At 44.4% G+C, this 26,582-nt stretch overlaps 1 protein-coding gene and 1 long non-coding RNA gene across 3 annotated transcripts in view; one reads left to right on the top strand and one right to left on the bottom strand.

Annotated features, from left to right (window-relative positions):
- Positions 1-1,318: 1,318 nt before the first annotated feature.
- On the bottom strand, positions 1,319-14,343 carry LOC123465225. Its single transcript, XR_006640364.1, has 3 exons — positions 13,083-14,343; positions 11,639-11,735; positions 1,319-3,879 (listed from the first exon to the last, which is right to left on the bottom strand). It is a non-coding gene; the product is annotated as an uncharacterized LOC123465225 (long non-coding RNA).
- Positions 14,344-14,422: 79 nt separating this feature from the next.
- Positions 14,423-26,582, top strand: part of BNC1 (basonuclin 1) — a 28,672-nt gene continuing 16,512 nt past the window's right edge. The window contains exon 1 of one of the 2 annotated variants that reach the window (XM_025271179.3): positions 14,423-14,612. In XM_025271179.3, coding sequence (XP_025126964.2) covers positions 14,604-14,612 — 9 coding nt within the window. In that variant the 5' untranslated portion in view covers positions 14,423-14,603. Of the gene's footprint in view, positions 14,613-15,801; positions 15,895-26,582 lie in introns of those variants that run through there. The other variant, XM_025271180.3, reaches the window with a different exon arrangement.

Genomic DNA, 26,582 nt, shown 5'->3' with positions numbered 1-26,582 from the left:
ATAAATAAAATAAGGTAGAAGAAACAGAAAACTTGAAGAGTAATAAAGGAAAATGAATAGAAAAAAACTATTTTAAAAAACCCTCTAGCCCAACCAGCAGGTTTCAGTTCAGTTCAGTTCACTCTCTCAGTCGTGTCCGACTCTTTGCCACCCCAAGAATCGCAGCACGCCAGGCCTCCCTGTCTATCACCAACTCCCGGAGCCCATCCAAACCCATGTCCATTGAGTCGGTGATGCCATCCAGCCATCTCATCCTCTGTCATCCCCTTCTCCTCCTGCCTTCAATCTTTCCCAGCATCAGGGTCTTTTCAAATGACTCCGCTCTTCACATCAGGTGGACAAAGTATTGGAGTTTCAGCTTCAACATCAGTCCTTCCAATGAACACCCAGGACTGATCTCCTTTAGGATGGACTGGTTGGATCTTCTTGCAGTCCAAGGAACTCTCAAGAGTCTTCTCCAACACCACAGTTCAAAAGCGTCCATTCAAAACAAGTTGCCAGTCCAGGTTCGATGCACTATACTGGATGCTTGGGGCTGGTGCACTGGGACGACCCAGAGGGATGGTATGGGGAGGGAGTGGGGAGGAGGGTTCAGGATGGGGAACACATGTATACCTGTGGCGGATTCATTTGGATGTTTGGCAAAACTAATACAATTATGTAAAGTTTAAAAATAAAATAAAATTAAAAAAAAAAAAGCATCCATTCTTCAGTGCTCAGCTCTCTTTATAGTCCAACTCTCATATCCATACATGACCACTGGAAAAACCATAGCCTTGACTAGATGGACCTTTGTTGACAAAGTAATTTCTCTGCTTTTTAATATGCCGTCTAGGTTGGTCATAATTTCCTTCCAAGGAGTAAGCGTCTTTTAATTTCATGGCTACAATCACCATCTGCAGTGATTTTGGAGCCCAGAAAAATAAAGTCAGCCACTGTTTCCACTGTTTCCCCATCTATTTGCCATGAAGTTTCCCCATCTATTTGCCCATCTGTTTGCCCATCTATTTGCCAGCTATTTGACCAGCAGGTTTGAGTGCTGTCAAATATTAGAGAAATATAATTTCTATGTTAAAACAAATAATAACTTTTCCATAGCATTAGGGAGGAGAAGGTGATGGCACCCCACTCCAGTACTCTTGCCTGGAAAATCCCGTGGACGGAGGAGCCTGGTAGGCTGCAGTCCGTGGGGTCGCTAAGAGTCGGACATGACTGAGCAACTTCACTTTCACTTTTCACTTTCATGCATTGGAGAAGGAAATGGCAACCCACTCCAGTGTTCTTGCCTGGAGAATCCCAGGGACGGGGGAGCCTGGTGGGCTGCTGTCTCTGGGGTCGCACAGAGTCGGACAGGACTGAAGTGACTTAGCAGCAGCAGCAGCAGCATTGGGGAAAATGGGAAGCTACCAATTGATGTTATAAAACAAATATGTCCATGGACTCCAAATTTCTTTGACTTACATACACACAATTACAGGCCAACTTCCCTTATAAATAGAGATATGAAAACCTAAAATGGAACAGAATTCCAAAGGATATTGATGCTACAATTCAGTCTCTCAACAATCATTCATTGAACACCTATTATGGGCAAAGATGATACACCAAGCATTTTATGCTAAACCCTGGAAGATACTAAATTAGTAAGATATGGCCTTTGTCATCAAGGAGCAGAGTCTAATAGATGGAGAGGGCATGTAAGAGAACAATTTAAATGTATTACATGCAAAGGAAACCTATTCTCAGAGTATAGCAAGGAATAGGGACATCTAGCCCAGCCTGGAAAAGGAAAACAGAACTTTCAGCAAAGACTTCTTGGAGGACCATGAATGAGCTTAAACTAAGCGTAAAGGAAGAGTAGGAATTAGCCAATAGGGAGGTTGAGGAGCAATGTTCCACCTCAGCTGGTGAAGTTATTCCAGGCAAAAGAGAGAGGAGTGGAAGGAATTCCCTGGCGGTTCAGTGGTTAAGAATCCACCTTCCCATTCAGGGACATGGGTTCAATCCTGGGGAACTAACATCCCATATGCTGCCAGGCAACCAAGCCTGCATGACACAACTAGAGAGCCTGCATGCTGCAACCAAGCCCAACACAGACAGATAGATAAATATCTTTTTTAAAAGAGAGAGATAGGAGCAGAGACATGGAGGTAAGCTTGCTTAGAAAAAACTTCTATGCACAATAGTGGCCTACAGGCTTAGGACGGTGTATACTGTTTATACTCTAAGTGCAGGGTCTAAACCAAAGGAGGCAGAGTGTGAAGTACAAACAACAGATGATTGAGGACAGACCCTGAGGAACATCCAAAGTGCAGGTGATGAAAGAGGAACCCACGAAGCTCATGGAAAATGTCTGGTGAGAGAGGAACGAGGAGAACCAGGAGCACGAGATGCTGTGGAACTCAGGGAAGTTGTGGTCCATGGAGACTAATACACCAGAGGACAGTGTGAACAGGGGAGGAATGCCTGTTGGATGGGAACAAGGAAGTGAGCAACAAGTGTAGACTACCTGAAAAGCTAGGACAAGAAGAAGAGGAAAGAGTGGAGAAGGTGTGAGATCCAAAGGAATGTTCTGGTTTTTTTGTTGTTGTACAGGGTTGTTTCAGATATAATTCTAAAGGTTATGACTTAAAGATATATAATTTCTCAGGATCGTATCAATTGCTCTAGCAGCTCTCCTGCTGGTCAGCTCTCCTGTGGTCAGTCTTGGGCTATACTCAACTGGTGGGTCATGTGCTTGGGCTAGTTGGGACACCAGGCTTCTCTGTCCACGTGATCACAGATCCTCTCCCAAACTGGTCAGGCATGCTACAGGGCCTCTTCCACATGGCCACTGTCTCTAGCAGAACAGTCTGGGCTTCCTTATAACATGGTGGCTGGGCTCCAAAAGGGAATGCAGTTAAGTCTCCTACATACAAACTTTCAACTTGTGAACTTTCAAAGATGAGAACCTGCCCTATCACGTGCATTAGTTCACGTGTCTGGCGTACGTCGTCACATGCACGCATCCTCTACAAGTGGCTGTGCTTGTGCGCACTTTACTGTACAGCAGCACAGTATCTTTATTTCAAGCCCAGGATTTCCAGAAGCAAGTGGAAAAGCAACAGTGATGCAGAAGGTACTGCTAAAAAGTGCCAGCTGTTGTTCTGTACTACTGCACTTTTCAAGGTGCTGTGCTGTAAGATTAAAAATGTTCTCTTTATTTTTTGTTACATATTTTCTGTGTGAAAAGTATTATAAACCTATTATTATAATACAGTACTATACAGCGGATTGTGTTAGTTGGGTACTTAGGCTAACTTCACTGGACTTAATGAACAAATTGGACTTATGAACATACTCTTGGAATGGAGCTTGTTGGTATGTAGGGGACTTACCGTAAACTAAGAGAGAGAAGCTCAGTGTTGCCAAGCCTCTACTTGCATCACATTGGCCAATGACCCTTTACCCAAAGCAAATTACATGGTCAAACCTAGAGTCCACATGGGGGGGGGGGACTATGGAGCGTGTGAACACTGGGAGACTTGGAAGGAGGAGTCTATTGATACAACAGTTCACTCTAACAGTTAACTGTTTTCTTCCCCTAAAATGGGAGAGTTTAAAATATTTATAGGCCAAGACCGACAGAACTAATTGAAAGGGCGTATCTTTCAATTAGTATTCAGTGTCTGAAGATACAACAAAGAGAAAGTATTACTAATAGGTCTCAGTAGGGAAGGGAAGAGGAACACCATCCTCTGAGACTGGAGAAGATATTTAACACAGGTGTTTAGGACTTCCCTGGCAGCTCAGTGGTTAGGACTTCACACTTCCACTTCAGGGGACACGGGTTCGATCCCTGGTCAGGGAACTAATATCCTGCATGCTCCGTGGTACGGCCTGATAAAAAGAGGGAGAGAAGAAATAATTAAAAAATAAAAAAGTAAAACAGGTGTTTAAATGTTATTTTGGCTAAATCACTGAGGGGAATAAAAAGGGGAGTTTTCCATGAAAATGTGGCACTGGGGTAGAGACACCAACCCCCGCCATCATTCTGCTTCTCCATCAACAGTCAGTCTGTATGCTGAAGCTGAGGAAGCTGATTAAGGTATTGATCCAGGTTTAGAATTTGGTTGTTGGATGCTGCAGAAGGATAGTGGTGCCAGGGAATTATGGGTTATGGGAGATAATAATCTGAGTAATAGAAATGGGGTTCTTACTCCATAGGTAAGAGACAGAGGCAAGGAAGAGACTAATAGGGAAAACAGAGGAGTCAGGAAACTAGATATCTTTATAGGCCAAAATACACATATGGCAGAAAGGGAAGAGATGCTGAAGCCCGGGAGGTCCAAGAATCGTAGGGCCAGATTACTGGATAGGCAGACCACGTGAACACTGAAATCCAGGAATTAATGAAGGTCCAGGTGGGGTGGAAAATTCTAGCCAATACCCAGGGTCATCAGTGAATGACAGGTGATGACCAGGAAGTGACAGTTCTGTGGAGGGGCTGCTCATGAGGACAGAGACTTGGTCTCTTGTGGCCTCAGGCACTGGCAATGTCTGACACACACAAGGCACTCAGTATCAAAAATTATTTGTGAGAAGGAGAAATAGCATATGACATCACTTATATGAGGAATCTAAAAAGAAATACTACAAATGAACTTACAAAACACATACAGACTCACAGACTTAGAGAAGGAACTTATGCTTGCCAGGCAGAAGGACTAGGGGAAGGAATAGTTAAGGAGCTTGGGATGGACATGTCCACACTGCTATATTTTAAATGGATAACCTACAAGGACCTACTGTATAACACAAGGAACTCTGCTCAATGTTATGTGGCAGCCTGAATGGGCGGGGAATTTGGGAGAGAATAGATACATGTATCAGAGAAGGCAATGGCACCCCACTCCAGTACTCTTGCCTGGAAAATCCCATGGACAGAGGAGCCTGGTAGGCTGAAGTCCATGGGGTCGCTAGGAATCAGACATGACTGAGTGACTTCACTTTCACTTTTCACTTTCATGCATTGGAGAAGGAAATGGCAACCCACTCCAGTGTTCTTGCCTGGAGAATCCCAGGGACGGGGGAGCCTGGTGGGCTGCCATCTCTGGGGTCACACAGAGTCGGACACGACTGAAGCGACTTAGCAGCAGCAGCAGCAGATACATGTATATGTATGGCTGAGTCCTTTCACTGTTCACCTGAAACTATCACAACATTGTTAATCAGCTATACTCCAATATAAAATAAAATGTTCTTAAAAAATAATTATTTGTGCAACAAACAAATGACTTTACTCCACCTCCATCACTTAACACATGTAGAAAACCCAGCCTCCGAAAGCTAGTGTTCAGCTAGCCAGTGCTTACCACTTGCTTGCAAAACCACACTAAATATGGATTTCCTTCTCAACCTCCCAGAGGCAGTTCATGATTTTATTATTTTATTCTCTCAGAACTATTTAAGTGGCATTTGTCATTCCCTGGGTGCTGGGATGGAATATCCTAAAGCTGAATGAATAAAGGGAGTGGTTGAAAATCTTCCTTGAGGCCTAGAGGGACTTACTCACTTATTGGAAATAATACATCACATGCATTTTCAAGGCACATTTGGTCCTGTAACCATATCCTCACCAGTCTGCCAACATTTTATTGTCCTCTCTTCTTCAGGTGCTGTGGTCCTACCTTCTTCATTAAGACTCAGAAAATCAGGAAATCACATACACACACTATGGCTGTCCATCCACAGTCATCATAGATTTTTTTTTTTTCCATAGATTCTATAGGCTTTAAGAAATGAATTGGTCTCCAGTTGAGTAGGTCTGGGCTGTGAAAGTCTTCCTGACTCTTATATTTAAATATTAATAAAAATGAAAACATCCCCCCACAGGCTATTGACCACTGTGGAATCCAGCTGAAGAAAGAGGGTGGTGTCACACTACTCCTTCCCACTGGACCAAGATTTCAAAGCTTCAAATGTGTGGTAAATCTAACCAAAGATAAAGATTTGCAGGTGTGTTTTGCATAAAAGCAAGAAGGGCAGATGTATCCGAAACGTGCTTCTAACCAAATGGGACATCTGCAATCCATTAGGGGTGTCCTGAAGAGAGAAAGTGAGAGGAAAGGTCTGGGCAGAAAGCCTGCTCGGCAGAAACACGAGCATGAGGACGTGTGTGGACCCTTCTGCCAGGATCTGAGGACGGCGAGGTTCTAAGACAGGTCGCCTTTTCAGGGGTAAACTTACATCTCTGCCCAATAACCTGGTTCCTCTTTTTTTTTTTTTGGTTCCTTTCTATCGTGTTATCTTTGAAATGTCAGTGCCTTCTCTTTACTCAAGTACACCTACATGTTTTAGTATTTAAGACTTGGCAGCCACCTCAGATAAAGACAGCATTCCCCTCTGTGAGTCTGCAGACCTTCCTTTCTCAGCACTCGCGGAGAGTGATGGGTGTCCTGACTCGGCTTCTTACACTCCCACAGAACAAAGCAGAATTGTCACCACGGCATTACTGGCAGGTTACTCACTGGCTGTTATGTGCTCTGTTTCAGACTCCCAAGAAAACCACTAGCTTTGATTAGAAGGTGTGTAACAAAGGCTGTTGCGAAATACCCACAGCTGTGAAAATGATTTGGAGGTGTGTGACTCCTAGAACGGACGTTACGAAGGTCACTCGATTTTAATATACAGGCTCTATGCCCAGGGCTTGCTTCTGGTCTCCTTTTGAAGTCTCAGACTGAGCTTCAGTGACTGGGTCCAAGTTGAGCATAACATGTACCTGGGGTGCTCCTTCTGTAAGTTCCTTCATGAGCCAACAGGTCTGTTTCCTGTATAATGTCTCTTACTGACTTGCCTTTGGATAAACCATTAGTGCTGGGGCATTTTGTTAATTACTAAACTTCTGGTGACAGACAAAACTGGCCTGTTAAAACTTGCGTGGTAATTTGAGGATTTCAAGCCACACCTCTGAGAAATGTCGGTATCAAAACTGATTTGGTGTCGAGACAAGGTGTTAGAGGCCACAGTTTGACAAAGTGGATCCCCAAGTGCAGTCGGCAATTACATTTTTAGAAGTCTTCAATTATGCCACTTTATAAGAAGGTACTTTTAAGAAGCTACAAGTCAAGAATGTGTTTTTAAATCCCTTCATATACACATTTATAGGTTAGCCCCTATTTAAGAAGCACCAGAAGAGCCCTGTTCTAGATACAGTAAGAATCAACAGTCCCTAACTTCTGAATCTCAAAAGCCAAGTAGAAAAATCTCTTCAAAAATTAAAGTTATGTGGTCAGTGCATTTCTGGAAAATATTTTACTTAGGATCAAGGACGTAAGCATGACCAGAAAAATCGATGTGCTTTAATTAGAAGGATCTCCTCACCTGCCTAGGATTTGTGGATTTAAGGTCTGTGTTTGGAGATTCTCCTAATCTTTTATCATCTGAGAGTGAAAGATTGAACAAAGACTGTTATAACAGAGGGCACTTGGTATTTCATTTATCCTTTATCCCAGAATAATCTTCCAGTAAAACTGAATATAAGTTCTATATCAGCAGAGAAGCTTTCTATTTCTATTTCTGTAAGGAGGAAAAACTCAAATTGGCTTACATGATAAAACTGGTTTAACTGTTCACAAATCTAAAAGGCTTAAGGCTTCGTGCATGGTTTGATCAAAGCTTCAGCTACAGGTAACATCAGAGATTATATGACTCCTTCATGACAATGGGGAAAGAAGAATTTGGCTTTCCATAACCATCAAGCAAAAATCCTGAGCTTTGAGCTGATTGGCCTATGATAGAACCAATCCCTCTGACCAGGAAAATACCTTGGTGTTGATTGGGGCTTCCCTGGTGGCTCAGATGGTAAAGAATCTGCCTGCAATGCAGGAGACCTTGGTTTGATCTCGGTGTCAGAAGATCCCCTGGAGAAGGGAATGGCAACCCACTCCAGTATTCTTTGGGAGGATTCCATGGAGAGTGGAGCCCTCCATGGAATCACAAAGTCGGACACAACTCGGCAACTAACACTTTTACTGTCTTTCACCTGAACCAATCACCTGTGGGGTTCAGGTTGGGTCCCTACCTAGGATAAACAGCTGCTACGTGCTTTAGAAGGAATGAAATGGAGATTGAGGAGGCAATCACATCATAGCATCTGTTGCAATCCTTTTTCATGCATAAACTGGATGATCATTTTTTTGGCTGTGCTAGTTGCAGCACGTGGGATCTTCGTTGGGGCATGCAGGGTCTAGTTCCCCAATCAGGGATCGAACCTGGGCCCCCTGAATTGGGAGCTCGGACTCTTAAACACTGGACCACCTGGGAAGTCCCCTAGTTAATCTTTATTCCGTATCAGAGATGAGGGCTATAAAAAGGAATCTATTTCCTCTAAATTTGATATGAAAAATTTTAAGATGGTTCTTACTGCTTCAAAAACTTAAAATGCATAACTCTAAGTTTGTTTTTCCAACAGCTCTCTTTTCCCTTAAGAATACTCCCAAAGAAATATTTTTAGTTTGATATCAGTGGGTAATTGAGAATGATTTAAAATCCATCCTATGGTCCATCTTCCCTAACCCTTTCTTTCCCAATTTCCAAAAGCAATATGACCTAATCTTGAATTCTCAGTTATTGGAACCCAAATATTTTCTTCTTTAACTTGAATAATAGGTCATTAAATTTGCAGAAGATGCCATATTCCAAGGTATAATGAACCTTACAAGTTTTCTTTTGACACATGTTCACTTGTTTCCCTTTCCTGATAAAACCCACTCCAAATCCATCAACTTGATATGCGAAGGGCCAATCTAAAGGATTTCCAACAACTAAGTATTTTTTCTAAACTTTACTTAGAAACAGAGCTCCTTAAGTTCAGAGTTGAAATTGTAATACTACATAAAAGTGTACAGGGAGGGGTCCACTTGTAATATTTTCTTTCCACTGCCTTGGTGAAGAGAGAATGAGCTGTTCAGAAGGCAGGCCTTCTTACGACTGTCGCCAATTGTTTAAAGGCCATGGAGGACAGATTAAATGAGAAGCTAACTTCACATATCCCAAACATATCAAAACAGTAGTAGCCAAACTCACAAAATTTTCTCCAAGCCTTACACTTGCAAGACCATCATAAGCATTCAACCTGTCTGTGTCAGAAATGAGTATTGTTTCCCAGTTGTTGAGAGTGCCAATGATGCTCACACACCGCAGTACTGGCAAACGCGATCAGGGAAGCAGCTGAGAATCAGGCCTGGGTTTGTTTGCAGTTGGGAATTTACGACAGAATTTATCACTCTTTTTCTGACATCCCCTCCTTGAGATTTAGCAGTCTTGGCTACCCAACCCACAACACAAGACCCAGCGCATTCCCCTCTGTAGAGCAGGCCCTTCAGGGTATTGTGGTTCCCTAGTCCCTGACCTTGTGTGAGAAGTGGAGAAACAGGAACAGGTCTCTGCCACCAAAACCCTGTGTCACCTCTGGGACAGCCTCATCTCCTTCCTCTCCATAGGGAGCAGCCCAGGGGCTGGAGGGAAGAAGTTGCAACACTTGGGCCAGGCCTGCAGCAGGCCGGCCTGCCCCTCAGCAGGCAGCTGGGGGCGGTGGGGTGGGGGGTGCAGTTTGGCCTGAACGCTGCTTAGTCAGGATCCACTGCTGAGCTGAGCTCCAGATGTGCCCAGACCTGCCGCCACCAGGTGTCTGTGTCTGGGCTGGGAGGTGACCGAGCCAATATGACTCTTGCCTCCTAGTGTTTCCCGACACCGTCCTCTGAAGAACGTGAAGGACTCAGGTGAGGCCACCTCAGAAGACTTCTGACAGAGCCATGGCTCTCTGCCCACCCTGCATGTCAGAAGCCTTTCCCTGTCCAGCTCCTCTGGCCTCACAGTCCTCCTGCCAACCGCCCAAGGGCAGTTCCTCCTCCAGCCACAGGTAAGATCAGAAGAGAGGGGGGCAGCCACCCACACACCATGCTGGAATACGCTGTTCCCATCAGTGGTGCCCAAAACTCCACAGAGCTAAAGCTGGAGATTTTTTTCCTTTTTATAATGAGGACCCCATGGTTTAAAATACCCTTTTTTAATTAAAAAAAACAAATTTTTTTTTTCAAGTTCATTTGTTCCCACTGGAGAAAAACTTCTTGTGAGAATTAGTTTTTCAGTGAGAGGCAATTCTATATTTCATAGAACTATTATCAACTAGAGGAAGTCTCATCAGTGTATAAACACTGTAAAAGTTTACCAGCCCAGAGACTTCCCTGGTGGTCCAGTGGTTTGGAATTTGCCTTCCAATGAGGGAGTGTGCAGGTTCGATCCTTGGCTGAGGAGCTGGGATCTCATATGCCTCTTGGCCAAAAAGCCAAAACACAGAGCAAGGGCAGTGCTGTAACAAATTCAATAAAGACTTTGGGAATAGGCCACATCAAAAAATATCTTAAAAAAAAAAAAAGTTTATCAGCCCGTTAGTGAGCTCTGAATCCAGAACAAAAAGGTTGCTACTAATCTCCAGGTGGCTTTTGAGAATTCCATTTAAAGCTAAGGTAGGCATTGAGCCATTTTGCATCAGGAGTGATACTCACCCTACAAATGTTTACTGCACATCTACTATATAGTACAAACCCAGGACCCAAAGAAGACATCACTATATATAGCAGAGCATGCACATGAACAGCAAATAGGCCAGATTCAGCCCGAAAACATACTTTGTTTGACTCAAACAGTATTTATCAAAAATTTTAATGAGTTGCCAACTTTTAGATATCAGGATATTTCCAGCTTCTCTTGAAAACTCAGGAAATCTGGCATAAGTAAGCCCACATTCCCAGCTGATGACAAGCAGAATAAAAACTGATCACCTCACACAGGCACTGGCTCTCAGTTCACACAACCCCCACCTGTCTTGCCTACCCCAGCTCAAGCTGCCCCGCCTCTCAGGATACACCAACAGTTCTCAGGGTGGGCCATCATAGCATACCCTCCCAGGAAAGGCCTCATTCAAGGACAGGGCAACCCAGCCAAGCCTCTCACTTAAGAAGAGCAGCTTTGGGCTTCCCTGGTGGCTCAACAGTAAACAATCTGCTTGCCAATGCAGAAGACACAGGGTTCGATCCCTGATCCAGGAAGATCTCACATGCCATGGAGCAGCTAAGCCCACGTGCCACAATAAGAGAAGCCACCACCATAAGAAGCAAGGGCAAGGGCACAGCAACTAGAGAGTAGCCCCCACTCGCCACAACTAGAGAAAAGCCCATGCAGCAACAATGACCCAGCACAGTCATAAATAAATAAAAATATTTTTAAAAGGAATTACTTAAAAAAAAAAACAAAAAAAAAAACAGAGCAGCTTTATGCCTCCTTAAGAACAGGTCACAGGGCTTTTCTTAATTTACGCCTTCTCGACTTTTACCCTTTTTAATAAAGTTTTTTTTTAATCCCTGGTATCAGTGAAGATACTGTTTTTTTATGCTCACGACAACAACAAACTGGACACAAACGAGAAATGGGCAGGCTGAAGCAAATAAGCACACAGAGGCAAAAAGGGAGAACTGTGAGAACGGGGTAGGCCCTCGGGGTACACCATTCACCAGCTGAAGAAGCTGAGGCCTGGAGACAGGAAACTCATGCCCATTACCGACCAGAAGAAGAGAAGTATGGTCTGGATGGTCCTTACCCAGCCAGTGCCACATCCTTTTCTTCATTCAGGGGTGGTTTCCTGGCCCAGTTTCTGCTTACATGTTTCCAAGGAGAGGCAGAGAAGTCCATCAAATCTGGGAATAAATAGGAAGGCTGACGTCAGAAGTCACACTTACCAGGTAGGTATATGGTTCTCGATGAACCTGTAGAAAATAAATCAGCAATTTTCATCTAGTCCTAACTGATTCCCTATATGAGTCCAAATTGTCACATTTGGAGAAATGTATATGTGCATCCTCAGGGGTCCAGGTGGCACAGTGCTAAAGCATTCGCCTGCCAATGCAGGAGATGCAGGTTCGATCCCTGGGTCAGGAAGATACCCTGGAAGAGGGCATGGCAACCCAGTCCAATATTCTTGTTTAGGAAATCCCATGGACAGAGAAGCCTGCCGGGCTACAGTTCATAGGGTCACAAGGAGTAGGACATCCTTGAGCATGCATGCATGCATATGTGTATCCCAACGGTGCATGTTGGAACAGACAGGCTTTTTTCACATTTTCAAATTGTGTATTGCCAAAAATCCTCCTTGTCTGTAACTAGAGTTAAACAGGTTGATCCTGATTTTTGCTGCTAGTGAAAGGTTTTACTAAAATATAATTAAGTTGTAAATTAATTTTACAACACAAAGATACTGACTAAAATTGTCAATGAGACAGCTGGGCCACTGTCTGGGTCTTTGACATTTCAGTGTATTTATAATAAGCCTATACGGCTATTCAAGAATGCTGAAATCAAGAACTTCTCTGGAAATGAATTTAAATTAATTACAAGATCAGTTTTACGAGCAGCAGAAAGGGAGTAGAATAGCATTTACAGAACAGAAACTATCTTATTTAACTCTACCTATCTAACTAGGACAGGACTTCATACCTACTTTTAAAGATGAGAACAGTGAGACCAAGAAAGCTGTCCTCCTCAACCAGTTTCCAATTGTGGGAACCAGCTACACCCAAACCATTCTAACTCCAAAACCTGGGCTTTGTCTTTTGCAGCAACTCGTAACACAGAAGTCACTAAGATGAGTAATGACCGAAGAAGTCAAGACAAGGACACATCACGACCAGGCTAGAGAATGTAATAAGCACAATAAGAGACGCAGCTGCAAGTGCCTGCGGGTCAGAAGAGGACAAAGGCAGGCGGAGTGGAGGGCTGGTGGATCAGGGAAGGCCTCTGAAAAGCAGTGACATTTGAGAAAGGTCCTGAAGGATGCATTGCATTACAACAGGCAGAGAGGAGGAGAAAGGTCAAAATGCTGGGATTGGGAAGGAGGAGGATATGAACGGAAGGTAAGCTGTTTAGGTTTGCCATTCACAAAGCAAAGCTTCATAATAAAAACATTCATGTGAGAAAATGCATCTTGCCAACACCTTGCCAAGGCAGGGCAAAGAGAGACCATCACAGGAGGTCAGGCAACCTCATACCTGCACAGAAGGGCACCACGCTGCAGACCCAGGGCACAACCAGGATGCAAAATGTGTGTGTCCAGCCTGCCAGGCACAGGCAGTAGGAGCTCTCTGGACTACTCCATGAAGCCCATATTCTCCTACTTTCCTCCACAGACACCACAGCTGCTCCTTTCTCTCCTTTTCCACTCAGAGGTCTGTGAGGTTCAGAGCCAGGACCTTCTGTCTGAATGTCTGCAACTCCCTTCTTTTCCCTTCCATTTCATATCTTTTTTCACAATGTGCAAGGTTTTTGTTTTTGTTTTTCCTTTTTCTCCTTCAAAGATCTTCACTAGCAGCAAAGTAGGTGGGATAAACTGGGGGAGACGAAGGCAGGATCCCCACTAAGTCCAGCCTTCAGAGAATTCTTTTAGGGACCTGAAAGCCTTCAGAGAATTCTTTTAGGGACCTGAAAAGGGAGAAAAGGCAAGACTCTCCTGCAGGGTCTGCGTCTGCCCCAGCGCGGGGCAGAAGAAAAGCTGGGTCCTATTTCAGCAGCCGTAGGCCATGTCTGTCTGCTCCTAATGGTGAAGGACGCTGTGTCCCCAGGACAGAAGGCCAGGTTCCCCCCGCAGGCCGCCTCCCCTTCTCCTCATGGGGGCCTGAGTTCCTGTTAGGTTTCCCAGGACATTTCATTTTGTCCTTAACACCCCATAAAGTAGGTGAAAACTTAATCCCATTCTACAACGGAAGCAACTGAGGCTTAGAGAGCAGTCACTCGTCCTCGGGACTCGGTAAAGCGGGAACTGACTAACTCACACTACAGAAAGGAAGCGGGACTGCCCCGTTAGCGTTTGTAATAAACCTTCCTGGCGCCCTCCTTTCTCCACATCCTGGGATACGTCCCCCACCCCCACCACCACTTCCTCTGGAAATAAAGTTTTTGGTGATGAGGGTGGCACAGCCCTCTTCTTGGCCGCGGTGGGACCCCGAGTGCGCCCCGGGGTGGGCAGGGCTGCAGGATCATCGCCCGCGATGGGAGCCAGAGAGAGAACTTCAGAGCGTTTCGCCCTTCCCCGGGATAGGCAAACATCGACACGTCCGTGTCTTTCCCGACAAGTGCCTTCAAGCCCGGCGGGGGCAGACACCTCAGCGCCGGCCGCCGGCGAGGTCTCCGCTGTCTGCGGGGGCCACGGCCTCGCCTCAGCTGCATCGATTTAACGCGTTCGTGGGCCGCCCCGGCGGGAGGCTGCTTCCCGGCGGCGCAGCAGCAGCGCCTGAGCCGCGGGCGACTCGGCGGCCCGGCGGGAGGGGGAGGGGAGAGGGGGAGGGGCGCCCCCCGGGGCGCAGGGGGCGGGCGTGCGGGCACACGCGGTGCGCGGCGGGCGGGGGTGGCCACCGCGCCGCGCGGCCGGGGCGCCCGGGGAGCCGCCCACTTCGCCGCGGCGGGCCCCGACGGCCGGAGCTTGGATGAGGCGGCGCCCGCCGAGCTGGGGCGGACGCGGGGCGACCCGGGACGGGGACACGCGCCGGTAGCCCCGGCACTGCAGCGGCCGCAGGATGGCCGAGGTAAGCACGGCGCACTCCGCGGAAGCGGGGCCCTCAGCGCGCGGGGTGGGACGGCCGGGAACGCCACTTGGATCCGGGGCCGCTCTGTTCTCGGGGGCGCGCCCCGGGCCACCTCCCCGAAGGCCACCTGCGCGGTAGGGGCGGCGGCGGCGGCGCGGCCCTTCTCCGGGGCCGGGCGTGAGGGAGCGTCTCCGCGGCGGGGAGGGCCCGTGGGGGCGCCCGGACCCGACTCCGCCCGACGTCCCGGAGCCGCCCGACGCGCTCGGGGTGTGAGACCGGGATCGGCGGGCGAGGGCGGGTCCCCGGCGTCCCCGGGGCCGCGTCGAAGCGTCGAAAGTGCGGGGTCGGGACGGACCGGGCGGCCGCGTCCTCCCTTAGCGCGTTTTCCCGCCCCCTCAGCACCTCCACTGTTCGGTCCAGTACGTTGGGACTAACTGTTTCAACCGCTCTTACCGCAGAATTAATTACACAGCTGCTATTTTAAAGTGACCGTTTTTCACCTGGATTTTGTTTCTGGAGAACTGAACGTGCCTTCGGGTCCCTCAGAGAATTGCGGAGCCGGGCGAGGGGCAGTGACGGGGGCTCCTGTCGGGATGGGGTGGTTGGATGAGGATGGGAGTCTTTTGTACAAAACGACAAATGGAGACGCGGTCGGGTCTGGGGGCTTCCTGGGACAGCAGAGAGTCGAGGGTTCAGGGTCAGGTTTTTATAAACGTTCCAGCTGACCTGCCGGGTGCGCGGAACGGTTCAGCACGAGATGTTGCCGCAGCCCCGGGAATCGGGGTCGGGCTCAAGTGTTTCCACGTCCGAGCCTAACAGACGGGGCTCTGGCCCTTGGAGGGGACGGGGTGCCTGCGGGTGACCGGGCCGGACCGGGCTGCGGAGCCGGCGGCGGTGTCGAATCCCGGGCCGCCCTAGGCTTCCCGGCCTGGAGGTGCCGCGACCGCCCTCCTCCCGCGCTCCGAAGCAGGGTCCCGGCCCGCGGGGCGGTGGACCAGGGGCCCCCCGCGGGCGGGGAAGGGGGCGGCGGCCACTGCGTGGTCCCCGCTGCTCCTCGGGCCAGACCCCGAGCCCTCGCGGCCGCCCGGCTTTGCATAAGCTCCTAAGGATTTGTCAGCCAGATGTGACAAGATTGTCGAGAGCGGCGAGTGAAGGAGGAGATCTGATATTAATCAGCGCATAGCTCGGAGCCAAACTTTCTCAAATGCGGTGTAGAAACATGTTCTTCTCATTTAAGGCATCTCTTTGTGGCGGCGGGGCTGCCACCGGCCTGATTTTGACAGTTAAATGGAATGCCAACTAGCAGCCTTAATTGTATGAGTAAAGTTGTGTGTTGTTGGGGGGAGGATCAGACACGCTAAGGTTCAGTAATGTCCCCTCGTTTTTATGGCTGGGCTCACCGCAGCCCTCTGAAGACAGGGCGTTTAAATGGGGCCAGACGCCTGGTCGCAGCCAGGCCTCTGCTGTTAACACTTAAGGGGCCTAAAAGAGGCCCCGCTGGTGTCCTGGGAATCCCTGTCGGGGTGTGTATGCGTGTGTGTGTGTGTGTGTGTGTGTGTGTGTGTGTAGGGGGAAATATGTATTCCTACAGCTTGGGATTCATAGAGCAGATTTAGCAACCATTTTTTAAAAAGCATATTCTTATCAAAGCAACAAAGATTTTGGCTTGACAGTAAGTGAACTGAAAAACAGCATTTAGCAGGTCATTTCTTTTTCTGGTGTCCTGTTCCTTATTGTTTTAATTTGCTGTTGGATTTCATGGCATCTTTTCATAAGATTTCTTAGACTCTTGGTTGCGAGTATGTGCTTATATGTTAACAGTTTTGTTCAGTGATAAATATGGCTTTTCCTTTGTCCCCAAATCTCTTGATTTATCAATATTTCATTTAAATTTAATATGTCAAAATAAAACTTTTGTGCATCATGTAAAAGAACATTACTTCAAATGTTACAGATTGTCCAAGATTTTATTTTTGCTTTATAAAAGTGTGGAAAGATAGCCACCGCTTTTGCTAAAATAAATTTTGATAAATAGCTTTATCCTTTGTGGCATACCTAAAAGAATAAGATGTGTCATTATTTGATTTCTTACCTTATAAGTTTGCTGACTTTAATTTCACCAAGGAAGTTGGTTGAACATGTTCTGTTGTAGCTAAATGCTGAGAAGAAGTGGTGGAATCTTCACTTAGCACAAGTACTGCTCATATTTTGGGAACTCATGTTCAGACATCTGCATAATTTAATTTGGAATATCATCTATGTCCATTGTTGTATTCCCTTCAGAATAGTAAGGATGCTTCTTTTTCAATCAGAGAGTGTAGTGAGTTTGAAGTGTTGATATCTACAGGAATGTGGAATGATGATCTGTTTGTTTTGGTTATAATTCACACTAGACATATTAACCCAAATGGAGTTATTGCAGTAGAAGCATAAAGTTTGCACAGAGAGTTACCTTTATATTATTTTTATTTTTCACACCTCTCCCATGCAGCAGTTAGGCCTGCGTCCTGAGCCCATGCTGGCATTCTGTACCTCAGCTTGGGAAGAAGGATGAACCAACCTATTGGGTGAGAAGAGCCATATTGGTTTCCCTGTGGAACAAATCATAACTGTCGTTTAAGAATACACTTATTATTTATGAACGCCTAGGGATAAATATAAATGGGAAGACATTTGAAAAGTTCAGTTTGCCAGTACAGTTAAACCACAGTGTACAGGGTGAGGGGTATAAGTGTCTTTTAGCTTTTGTGTATGGCTTTAGAAGTTATTTTGACAGTGACCATTAAAGAGTTGCCCTGAAGGTTCCACGAGGTAAATTACTTGCAGGAGGAGCAAGTGCTTTACCCCGGGGTGAATTTTCACCTCTACAGATGTCATTTAGAATGAGTTACTTTTGTCAGAAACAGTCCTGTTTTAAAAGAAGGAGAAATATCACAGCTAAGGTGAAATCTCAGTGCTGAGCAGCACATCTTTTTGATATCTGAGATCGAGATTTAGAGAGTCAATAGATTTTCGAAATTACTATTCTGAGCAGTCTATAGATTTTGAAATTGTATTTATTTAGATATTTTATTTTTGATGACTTTTCTGAGAGATGTTAAAGATAACTGGATCTGCACAGAAGAGGCATCTGGAAAGGGTTTGTTGTTGTTTTTTTCCTTTTACATTGGTTTCCACCTGAAAAACCTTATTTGCTCTTGTCATTCTTTGAAGCCCTTTTTCCTAATTCTGGAAATTCCAAGATTACGGTGCAGCCCCATTTCTCTACTCAGACACATGCCTATTTTATCCAGAAAGGGTGGGTCTAAACAGAGCAGACCTGGTTCGCCAGGGTCCAACTTGGGGTCTCCTCAAACTTTGCATGAATAAGCAAACCAGCTGTCGCTATTCCAGTCCACACATGGACTCATGATTATAAACCAGCCTAACGTATTACAGGAGGATTCTGCCTAGCCGGTGGGGGCTGATAATTTCAGTTAGCTAATGTGAGAGAATAGAGAGACAGACAAATAAAATGTTGTGAAGGCCAGGTCCAAACAGCCTATGTGGAAGGAAATGGTTGTCTCAAGTAAACTTAATCCAGGCTGCTAACTTTTTTCACAGTTATATTACTTTGTCTACTCTTACAGATTCTTTGTGTGATCCTTCAGTAGGTGCTAGCGAACATCAAAGTTGTTTTCAACTCTGCATCAGCTTCCAGAAGCATTGTTCTCCTTCTGTAGCCCTCTGATTATTTCTTTCATTATTCCTTATGAGGATAAAATTTTTATACAGACAACTCTGTTTCACAATAACACCATGCTGAATGTTAAGACTGTGATCAGGATGGCATATGTAAATCTGATCTTTTCTTTTTAAAAACTTCGTTTGGGAAATCTCGGGATTTTTTTTTAGTATATTTAGTCTTTAAAATCTAGTTCTCACTAAGTCCCTGAAAGGTTTGCAGAATTTTACTTAGCAATGTTCATAATTTCATCACTATTTTGCAATAGCAGAAAGGGTGAACTAGCATTGTTTGTGTGGTTAGAATTATCCTGAAGTGTAAATGTGTTGGGGTTTTTTTTGTTTTGGTTTTTATTTCTTTTTCCCTGGGTTGACAGTTGTGTCCAGAAGTTCCCTACATGAATAACGTTTTTCCATTTTTTTGTTATCAAAGGTTTCTGAAAATCACAACTGAGGTCTCTCACACATAAAGGAGAAAAAAAATGTATCTGTATCATTTATATAACTATAGATTTTTGTTGCTGTTGTTGTTTTTTTAAAGAAGAAATATTTGGTTTGGCTTCTATGGTCTTATTTGCATATTTTTCTGCTTTTTATATTTTCTGTTTTTAGAACTAATAATTTTAAGAAAAAAAGGCACAGCTGTTAAATTAGTTTGGCACAGAGTTTATACTTTGATTTATAGAGATCAAAAGAACAAGTATTTTCCCCATCTCCCTCTTTGAACTGAGCAGCAAGAGAACACTCCACGTGTGTCACGCATGCTTTCTACTCACAGGTAGACCTGGCCCAACATCTGTTCCCTGAGTTCTACCTCCCACCTGCCCTTTTCTCTGCCAGACCCTTCTCCACCCTCTCAGTCTTCTTTGACCAGCCTCTCTTTTCATCCCCATCCTTGCAGTGAGAAACCAGATTCTGTCAGTTTTCCTTCAGTGTCATTTTTATATTGCAGATGCCACCTTCCCGGTTTCTGAGGCTTTTCACATCCCTCTTTCAACCAGGCTCACAGTAAACGTTTGTCTTCCCATTGTGAAGAACCTGATGATTCCATGAACCTAAGAGAGAGACTCGTGGCTGCCCATCTGGACAGCCCACCCCCACCCCAACCCTGTTTTGCCTTTCTGAGTCAGCTCTCATTGCCCATGACAGAAATCAGCCTCCTGGGCCTGACACACAAACTGTGGTGTTTCTTGCGTGCGCTGTTGAGAGCATGAAGACTCCTCTGGCCTCTACGTAACATTGCTCCCTCCCTCTACACCATCTTACTCAAAACTAAAATTGGGGGGAGAGGTGGAGTCTTGATTTATCTTTTTTTTCACTTTTTGTTGTTCAGAATTTTAAGCAAAATTAGATTAGTTTAAGAATGCTTGGTGATACGTGCTTGGGGATTCCACAGTGATCAACTTTGAGCCAATCCCATTTCGTCTTGTTTCTTCTTTCTACCCATTTCCCTCACCATCATCAACACTGAATTCCTTTGAAGCAAATCCTGAACATTCAAACTGTTTCATTCATAAATATTTTAATATGTAGCTCTAAAATAAAAAGCTCTTTTTAAAGAAATGCAGTATACTGACCATTTAGCACCTAAAAATTAACAATAACTTTGGAATGTCGTTAAATTTCTAAGCGTTCAGATTCCTTCAGTTGTCTCTTGAAGTTTATATTATCATTGATTTGTTCAAATCAGGATTCAAATAAGGTCCATAAATTGTGTCTGTTAATCTACAAATTTATGTTTTACTTTTTTCCTTGCAATTTACCTATTGAAAAAGCTGGGTCATTTGTCTTATGGAGTACTCCCCGGCCTGATTTGGGGTTTTGTTTTCTTGTGATGTCACACAAGGATGTCATGCAATCCCTGTGATATCTTTGTGAGGAAAGTTTAAGCATTCCTCCATCCCCTATACCAAAAGGCTTGATCTAATTCAGATTCGAACTTCCAGGGCGAGAACACCTTTGTAGTCGTATGTATCCTCCAATGCTGAGGCAAGCGACCTGGTTGTTGTCTTTTCGTTAAGAGTTGCAGAATGCTAGTATTCTAATTCTTCATTTATTTATTCACTGGAATACTCTAAAGAGAATCCTTGCCTCATCAACCATTTGCTTGCCTTGCAGTGCATTTTGTATAAAAAAGGATGCGTGCTTGACTCTTCACTTTTTTTTAACCATTTTTTTGGTTCCATAGCATCCTCGAAAGGTGGCCAGTGAGTTTTACATTTGTTTTTACTATCTTTTGAATTTACTAGGTTCTAGTAATACTGAATGGCTCACACTAATTTTTAGCAAATCATATTCTCTGTTCAGCAATTCTTGGTCAACCAGGATGCATGGTTTTCCTTTCCCAGTGAAGCCATGTGCTTGCTCCCCTAGAGCAGACACCAGGAGTTCCTCCTCCTGTCTCCCCAAGGCTCCCCACTGTTACTTATTACCTGTACATGGTAGGTGTGTTAAAAACAAATGATGACACCCCCGCCCCCCCAACAACAACAACAAAAAAACAGTTCGTTAAGATTTTGGTTTCATTTTGTCAAACTACTGTGGAAGACGATGGCACGATGCACTTCTGGTCCATGTAGAGTTCTCCAGGTGGACCTCAGTATGGTGCTGCCAGCAGCAGATAAACTGCCTCACACAAAAGGACCACGTGGATTTTCTTCTCCCTTCACCCGAGTTGTCCTGGGACACCTGGCAAACAATCATACTACTTTTAGAATCCTAGTTGTAACTCTGTGGGTTTGCATATGTTAGAAAAACTTAATGGAAAGTGGAAGAAGTTAGAGAAAAAAGGCAGGAGGGAAAGTAGGGAACAACAGCAACAACAACAAAGCCAATTCTAGTAAGAGAAGTTAGAAGTACAAAATGCATGTAAGCGGCAAAGAGCAATGGGGTAGAGATCTCCCACCCTTGAATCAAGCATTTTTCCAAACGAGGAAGGCTAGATCTGCAGCCAGGAGAGAATGGAAATACATTGTCACTGTAAATGAAAAGAAAGAAGTCCTCTCCCCAAAAGTAAGGGTGGTCCAGCCACTTCAGAAGATGTTTTGTATTATAGATTGGCAGTTTTTGATATGCAGTGTAGATTTCCAGGACTCAAACATATGAACAGCAATTGTCTATATTCAACATTTAAAAATACAGTTTGGAACAACCTGAATCACTTTTCCTCCAAAGCTTGGTGACTTTTAAAAAGTGATTTGTGATTTAGCAGACCAGATCCTTTGATTTCAAGTTGGGAAATTATGATTCTTAGAAATGAGAATCTGGCCCAACCTTAGAATCTCACACTCAAAGAGAGGACCATAAACTCTAAACTTGGCCTCGGTGATCTCTACTATTAATAGTAGTTTTTTTGCATAATTTTTATGCTGCCTTCTCCACAGTCAATAGGAAGTTGTTGTTCAGTCACCAAGTCGTGTCCAACTCTTTGTGACCCCATGGACTGCAGCATGCCAGGCCTCCATGTCCCTCACCATCTCCAGGAGTTCGCCCAAGTTCATGTGAATTGGTGATGCCATCCAACCATCTCTGTCTTTCCCATCAGAGTCTTTTCTAGTGAGTCAGCTCTTCGCATCAGATGGCCAAAGTATTGGATCTGCAGCTTCAGCATCAGTCCTTCCAGTGACTTTAGGATTGACTAGTTTGATCTCCTTGCTGTCCAAGGGACTCTTAACAATCAATAGGAAGATCAGTGTGTAAATTAGGAATGGCACTTGGCTGCTGCTTAGTGAAAAAGCTCCTAAATAATAGTTGCCATCCTTTCTGCTCAGCCATCCTTAGGGCCTGATTTCAAGGTTGGGCTTATGTGCACCTATGAGGTCCAGGCATCATGCTCTTATTCCAAGAGGGAAGAAGGAAGAATGGCAAAAAAAAGTCCTCCAGCTGAGTCAGCTCCCATTTGTAAAGAGCTTTCTGTAAACCTCTATGCAACAACTTATACTTACACACATCAGTCCTTAGTGATCTGGCCACCAAAATTATTAGTCGCTCGTTCATGAGCAACTATCTGGACTTTGCAACCCCATGGACTGTAGCCTGCCAGGTCCTCTGTCCAGACAAGAATACTGGAGTGGGTTGCCATTACCTTCTCCAGGGGTCTTCCCCATCCAGGGATCAAACCTGGGTCTCATGCATTACAGGCAGATTCTTTACCAAGGCAGATCAGGCAAAGGATATTGGATGTGTGTCTGTGATTAATAAGCATGGTGTGGCTTTCTCATTGGTTCATTCCTTATTCTCTTAATACCAGTTGGAAAGCTTACGGAATAGCAGACCCAATGCTAGCCACGAGGTTTGGAGTTTCACTTGTCTTGTTGCCCCTTTCAGGGATGATTCATTATGGAACAACGTTTGGGGAGGTTTTTATCATAGGTATTTTTGGTAGCTCTCTCTGTGCAGAGTCAGATCACCAGAGCCCAGAGGACCTAAGATCTGTCATAGGCCTGGCAGCAACAGCAGTTTTGCTGTTCTCTTTGGTCTTTTCCACTCTCTATCTGTATATCCTCATTAATGTGCCTCATTAATTGCAGTGTCTCTCAGAGAAAGATGCTCAGTATGATGAGAAGGAGTTTAGGAAGGAGTTCAGTTTCCCCAGCTATGCATCCAGAGGTGTTACAATAGTTTCATACTTTTTTCAATGACTCACTGTTAGACTCAGGACAAAATCCATACTCCTTGGCCTTCCCCATGAGATCCTGTGCAGAGTGGTTCTGTCACCTTTCTGACCGTCATTTTCTACCATGGAACTTATAACTCCACTCCAGCTGCCCTTGCCCCTTTTTGTTCCCTGAACACCTCCAGCCTCTTTTCATGCCCCAGAGCCTTTGCACTTGCTCTGCCCTCTGCCTTCGGTCTCCAGTTCTTCACTGGCCCCTTGCCATCCCTTGGAACTCAGTTCAGGTGTCTTCTCTTCAAAAGCCTTTAATGATGACCCTGTTTGAAAGGCACTACCCCACCTCCCCATGCCACCCAGGAAAATTGCTAGCAAAGTTTTCTGCATGTTTCTTTAATAGCACCTGCCTTATTCTGAAAAGGTATTGTCTGTTTACTTGTTTATTCTGTCTCCCTCCTCCTCAAGGGCAAGGACTTACCATTCTCATTCAACACTTTAGCCTCCAGAGTTTAGAAAGCCTGGCTCATAAACAATAAATATTTATTCAATGAATGGGGTTTCTTTACCATGTGAAACCTTAATGTTCTTATAGTTGCCATTGAGATTAAATAAAACCATAAATACAAATGCAGTTAGTACCAAATATTGGTATTCCAAGATATAATCTGCCCTCAATATCCAAATTTGAGACCACTTTCAAGTAGCCCATAAGCTCTTCAGTTTCCTCATCTATAAAATGGGATCACATGGTGGGGAGCATGCACAGACATCCACTGCTGGACAGTGTGGGCCTTTGATGGGATTTGAATTATTGAGCTTGAGAATAGAAAGTCCTTGGGTTTTTCCTTGATAAAGAAATAGTAAGAAATGAAATAGCTCATTGGTACTGCTTACTGCAGTCCCTCACACATGATAAATAATCACCATCACAAACTATGTGACCTTGTGCAGATTACAAATCTTCTGTAAATTTAAGTTTCCTGAGAATAATTCCTGCCCCACAGTGAGGCAGTGTGGACTGAATGAGATTACCTATTCCATACGAATGCCACCGTGTGGACAGACACATGCTGGAAGAGTAGCTCTTCTCACCATTGGACTCAGAACTGTCCAGTAGGATTTTGTGTGATGATGGAAATGTTCTTGTCTCTGCTGTCCTGTATAGTAGCCACTGGCCACCTGTGGCTCCTGAACACTTGAAATGTGACTAGAGTGACTAAAAAACTGAATTTTTATTTTAATTAATTTTAAATAGCCACACGTGGCTAGTGGCTACTATTAAGGCAGATTAACTTGATGCTACAAAGCTGTCTGGCTGGTATGCAATTCAGTTCTGTTCCTGAGCCAGATTACAAATGACTCCCCTCAGATGGTCAGTATCATGAGTCTGGAAACCCCAAAAGTCCTGTGATTTTCCCCTGCCGCATTCCATCTGGTCCCCCAAGAGTATCCCCCTGAATTTATCTTCAGTGATATGAAAATGTTTGCATGTACTAGAGATGAAAATAGCTTTGAAGTGGGTAGTTTCTATTCTCAAGCTCAATAATTCAAATCCCATCAAAGGCCCGCACTGTCCAGCAGTGGATGTCTGTGCATGCTCCCCACCATGTGCCCATTCCGGCTGCTGCTAGGAACTGCAGTCAGCCTTTCTGACAGGAGGCCCATGGCAGCATCTAGCCATGCTCAAGGTAGATGACAGGTATCCAGGAGAGGAAGTGGGGCCCTCAAATCTACCTAATATCTAGGTCATAACTTTCCAGACTTTGCAGCCCAAGACTGCAAATAACTAAAGCATCCATCCCTTGCTAGGTGTGTCAGTAATTTCTGGGTGGATGAATGAGCAAATGACAGTGACAAAAAAGCAAGCCAGAATTTTGAATGTTGATTTGTAGAGCATCAAAGTGACTAATAACAATTCAGAAATAGTCTGATTAAAATGAGTGCGTAAAAAGCATAATCATGCCTTGATGAATTCAGAATGTGGTAAACATCTGCTTTATGTTTCTGAAGAATGGAATGAGTATCAGAATTCTAAAAGAAAGGATATAAGTTTTAAGTTTTCCATTTTGATTTACATGAGTACTTTTCGTCCTGTATTTAGAATTTTTGGTTTGATTTCACTCTAGGAGTTTTAATTTGTCTTTAGATAATGGTGCTATAATTTTACTACATCGTGGAATTCTGAGATGGGTGGAAAAACCCAAGGACTTTAATATTGGAAGTTTTCTTAGACTCTGTAATCAGCTTTTTTTAGTTCATAAATAATTCCTCTGAGATGTATTTCCATAGATGTTTAATGAGCTGTATTAAGCCTTATTCAAATAAGTTCATATAGAACTACATGATTTTTTTTTTATAAAGCAGCATTCATACACTGGAATTATAGATAAAGCTGCTTAAAATTCAGGCCCCAAACTAGAAGCTTCTGTATCTGAATAGTCAGGTTAGATCACGGAGTCTCAGCTGGGGGCATTTGGCAATGTCTGGAGGCTTTTTGGTTTTCACAGCTGGGGAAGAAGGGAGGTGTTACTGTGGGTAGATGCCATGGGTGCTTCTCTGTATCCTACAATGCACAGGACAGCCCCCATCACAGAGAATTACCCAGCTCAGAATGTCTGTGATGCTGGCAAAAACAGCATCACAGAGTTAGGTGTCAGGAGAGGCAGAAAAAATTACTTTCAACCTTAGGCTATGAAATGGGTTTGGAATTGTTCCTTCTATAGTTTTGCTGTGCTGGGTCCGAAGTAGTGAGCTTTTCAAGCACTTTTTAGTGAGTAGAGGAGGTGTGTGCTCAAGGACATCTTTCTCTGATTCAGATAGGTCCTGTTTTTTGAAATGTGAATTCACTTTGTATAGTTCAAATACCTTGTTTTTAAAAAGTGAATGCATCTTGAGGGACATTATCCAAAATAAGAACTTTTCTTCTTTTAAAAATTTCCTTGAAGACAGTCATATTTGTAGAATGTAGGTGGTGAAATATTTCAGAAGTTTAGTGCTTAGTGTGCTGGTAGCTATTGAGATCTGTGGAAAAAAAAAAAGAATATAGATGATTGGTTCACCTGTGAGCTGATGTTCAGAGAGTTGCAGAAGTTTAGAAGCTGGGCGACATAGGAATGCCACAAACTAACCTAATGATGCTCTTCTAAATTTTGACAGTGTGTAATAGAAATTAAACCTTCACTCATCTTTATCCTTTAACTTCCAGCCAAGATAACTATATAATTATGTGTATATGAGTCTAGATGTGTGTATTTATGTATGTAATACATTTGCCTATGTATATACACAAGTAGAAACTCTATAATGAAAAAGTAATATAATGTCTTTCATTAGAGCAATATTTCTCAATCTTTTTCATTATTCATCCCCACACACGTCTTCCCCACACACGTCTAAGGAGACTTTGGAAATGTTTTTCCTAACTGTGCCTCACCAACGAAATTTTAGTGTCACACCATCTACTGTATATCTGTTTATGTATGTGTATGTGTGCTTTATACATAAAAAGAATAGACCAGTTCTCACCTTTGGGGGATGGTGTGCCCCAGATGAGAATGTATGCATGATTAGAGTGGGAGGCTGTTCTGATCATCTGGAGTTCTTTGTGTTATAGTCTATGACTTAGTACAGAGCGA

This window comes from Bubalus bubalis, chromosome 20 (assembly GCF_019923935.1).
Source record: "Bubalus bubalis isolate 160015118507 breed Murrah chromosome 20, NDDB_SH_1, whole genome shotgun sequence".
NCBI classification, from domain to species: Eukaryota; Metazoa; Chordata; class Mammalia; order Artiodactyla; family Bovidae; genus Bubalus; species Bubalus bubalis.
The sequence above is the reverse complement of the archived record's forward strand: the minus strand, read 5'-3'. Positions and strand labels throughout refer to the sequence as shown.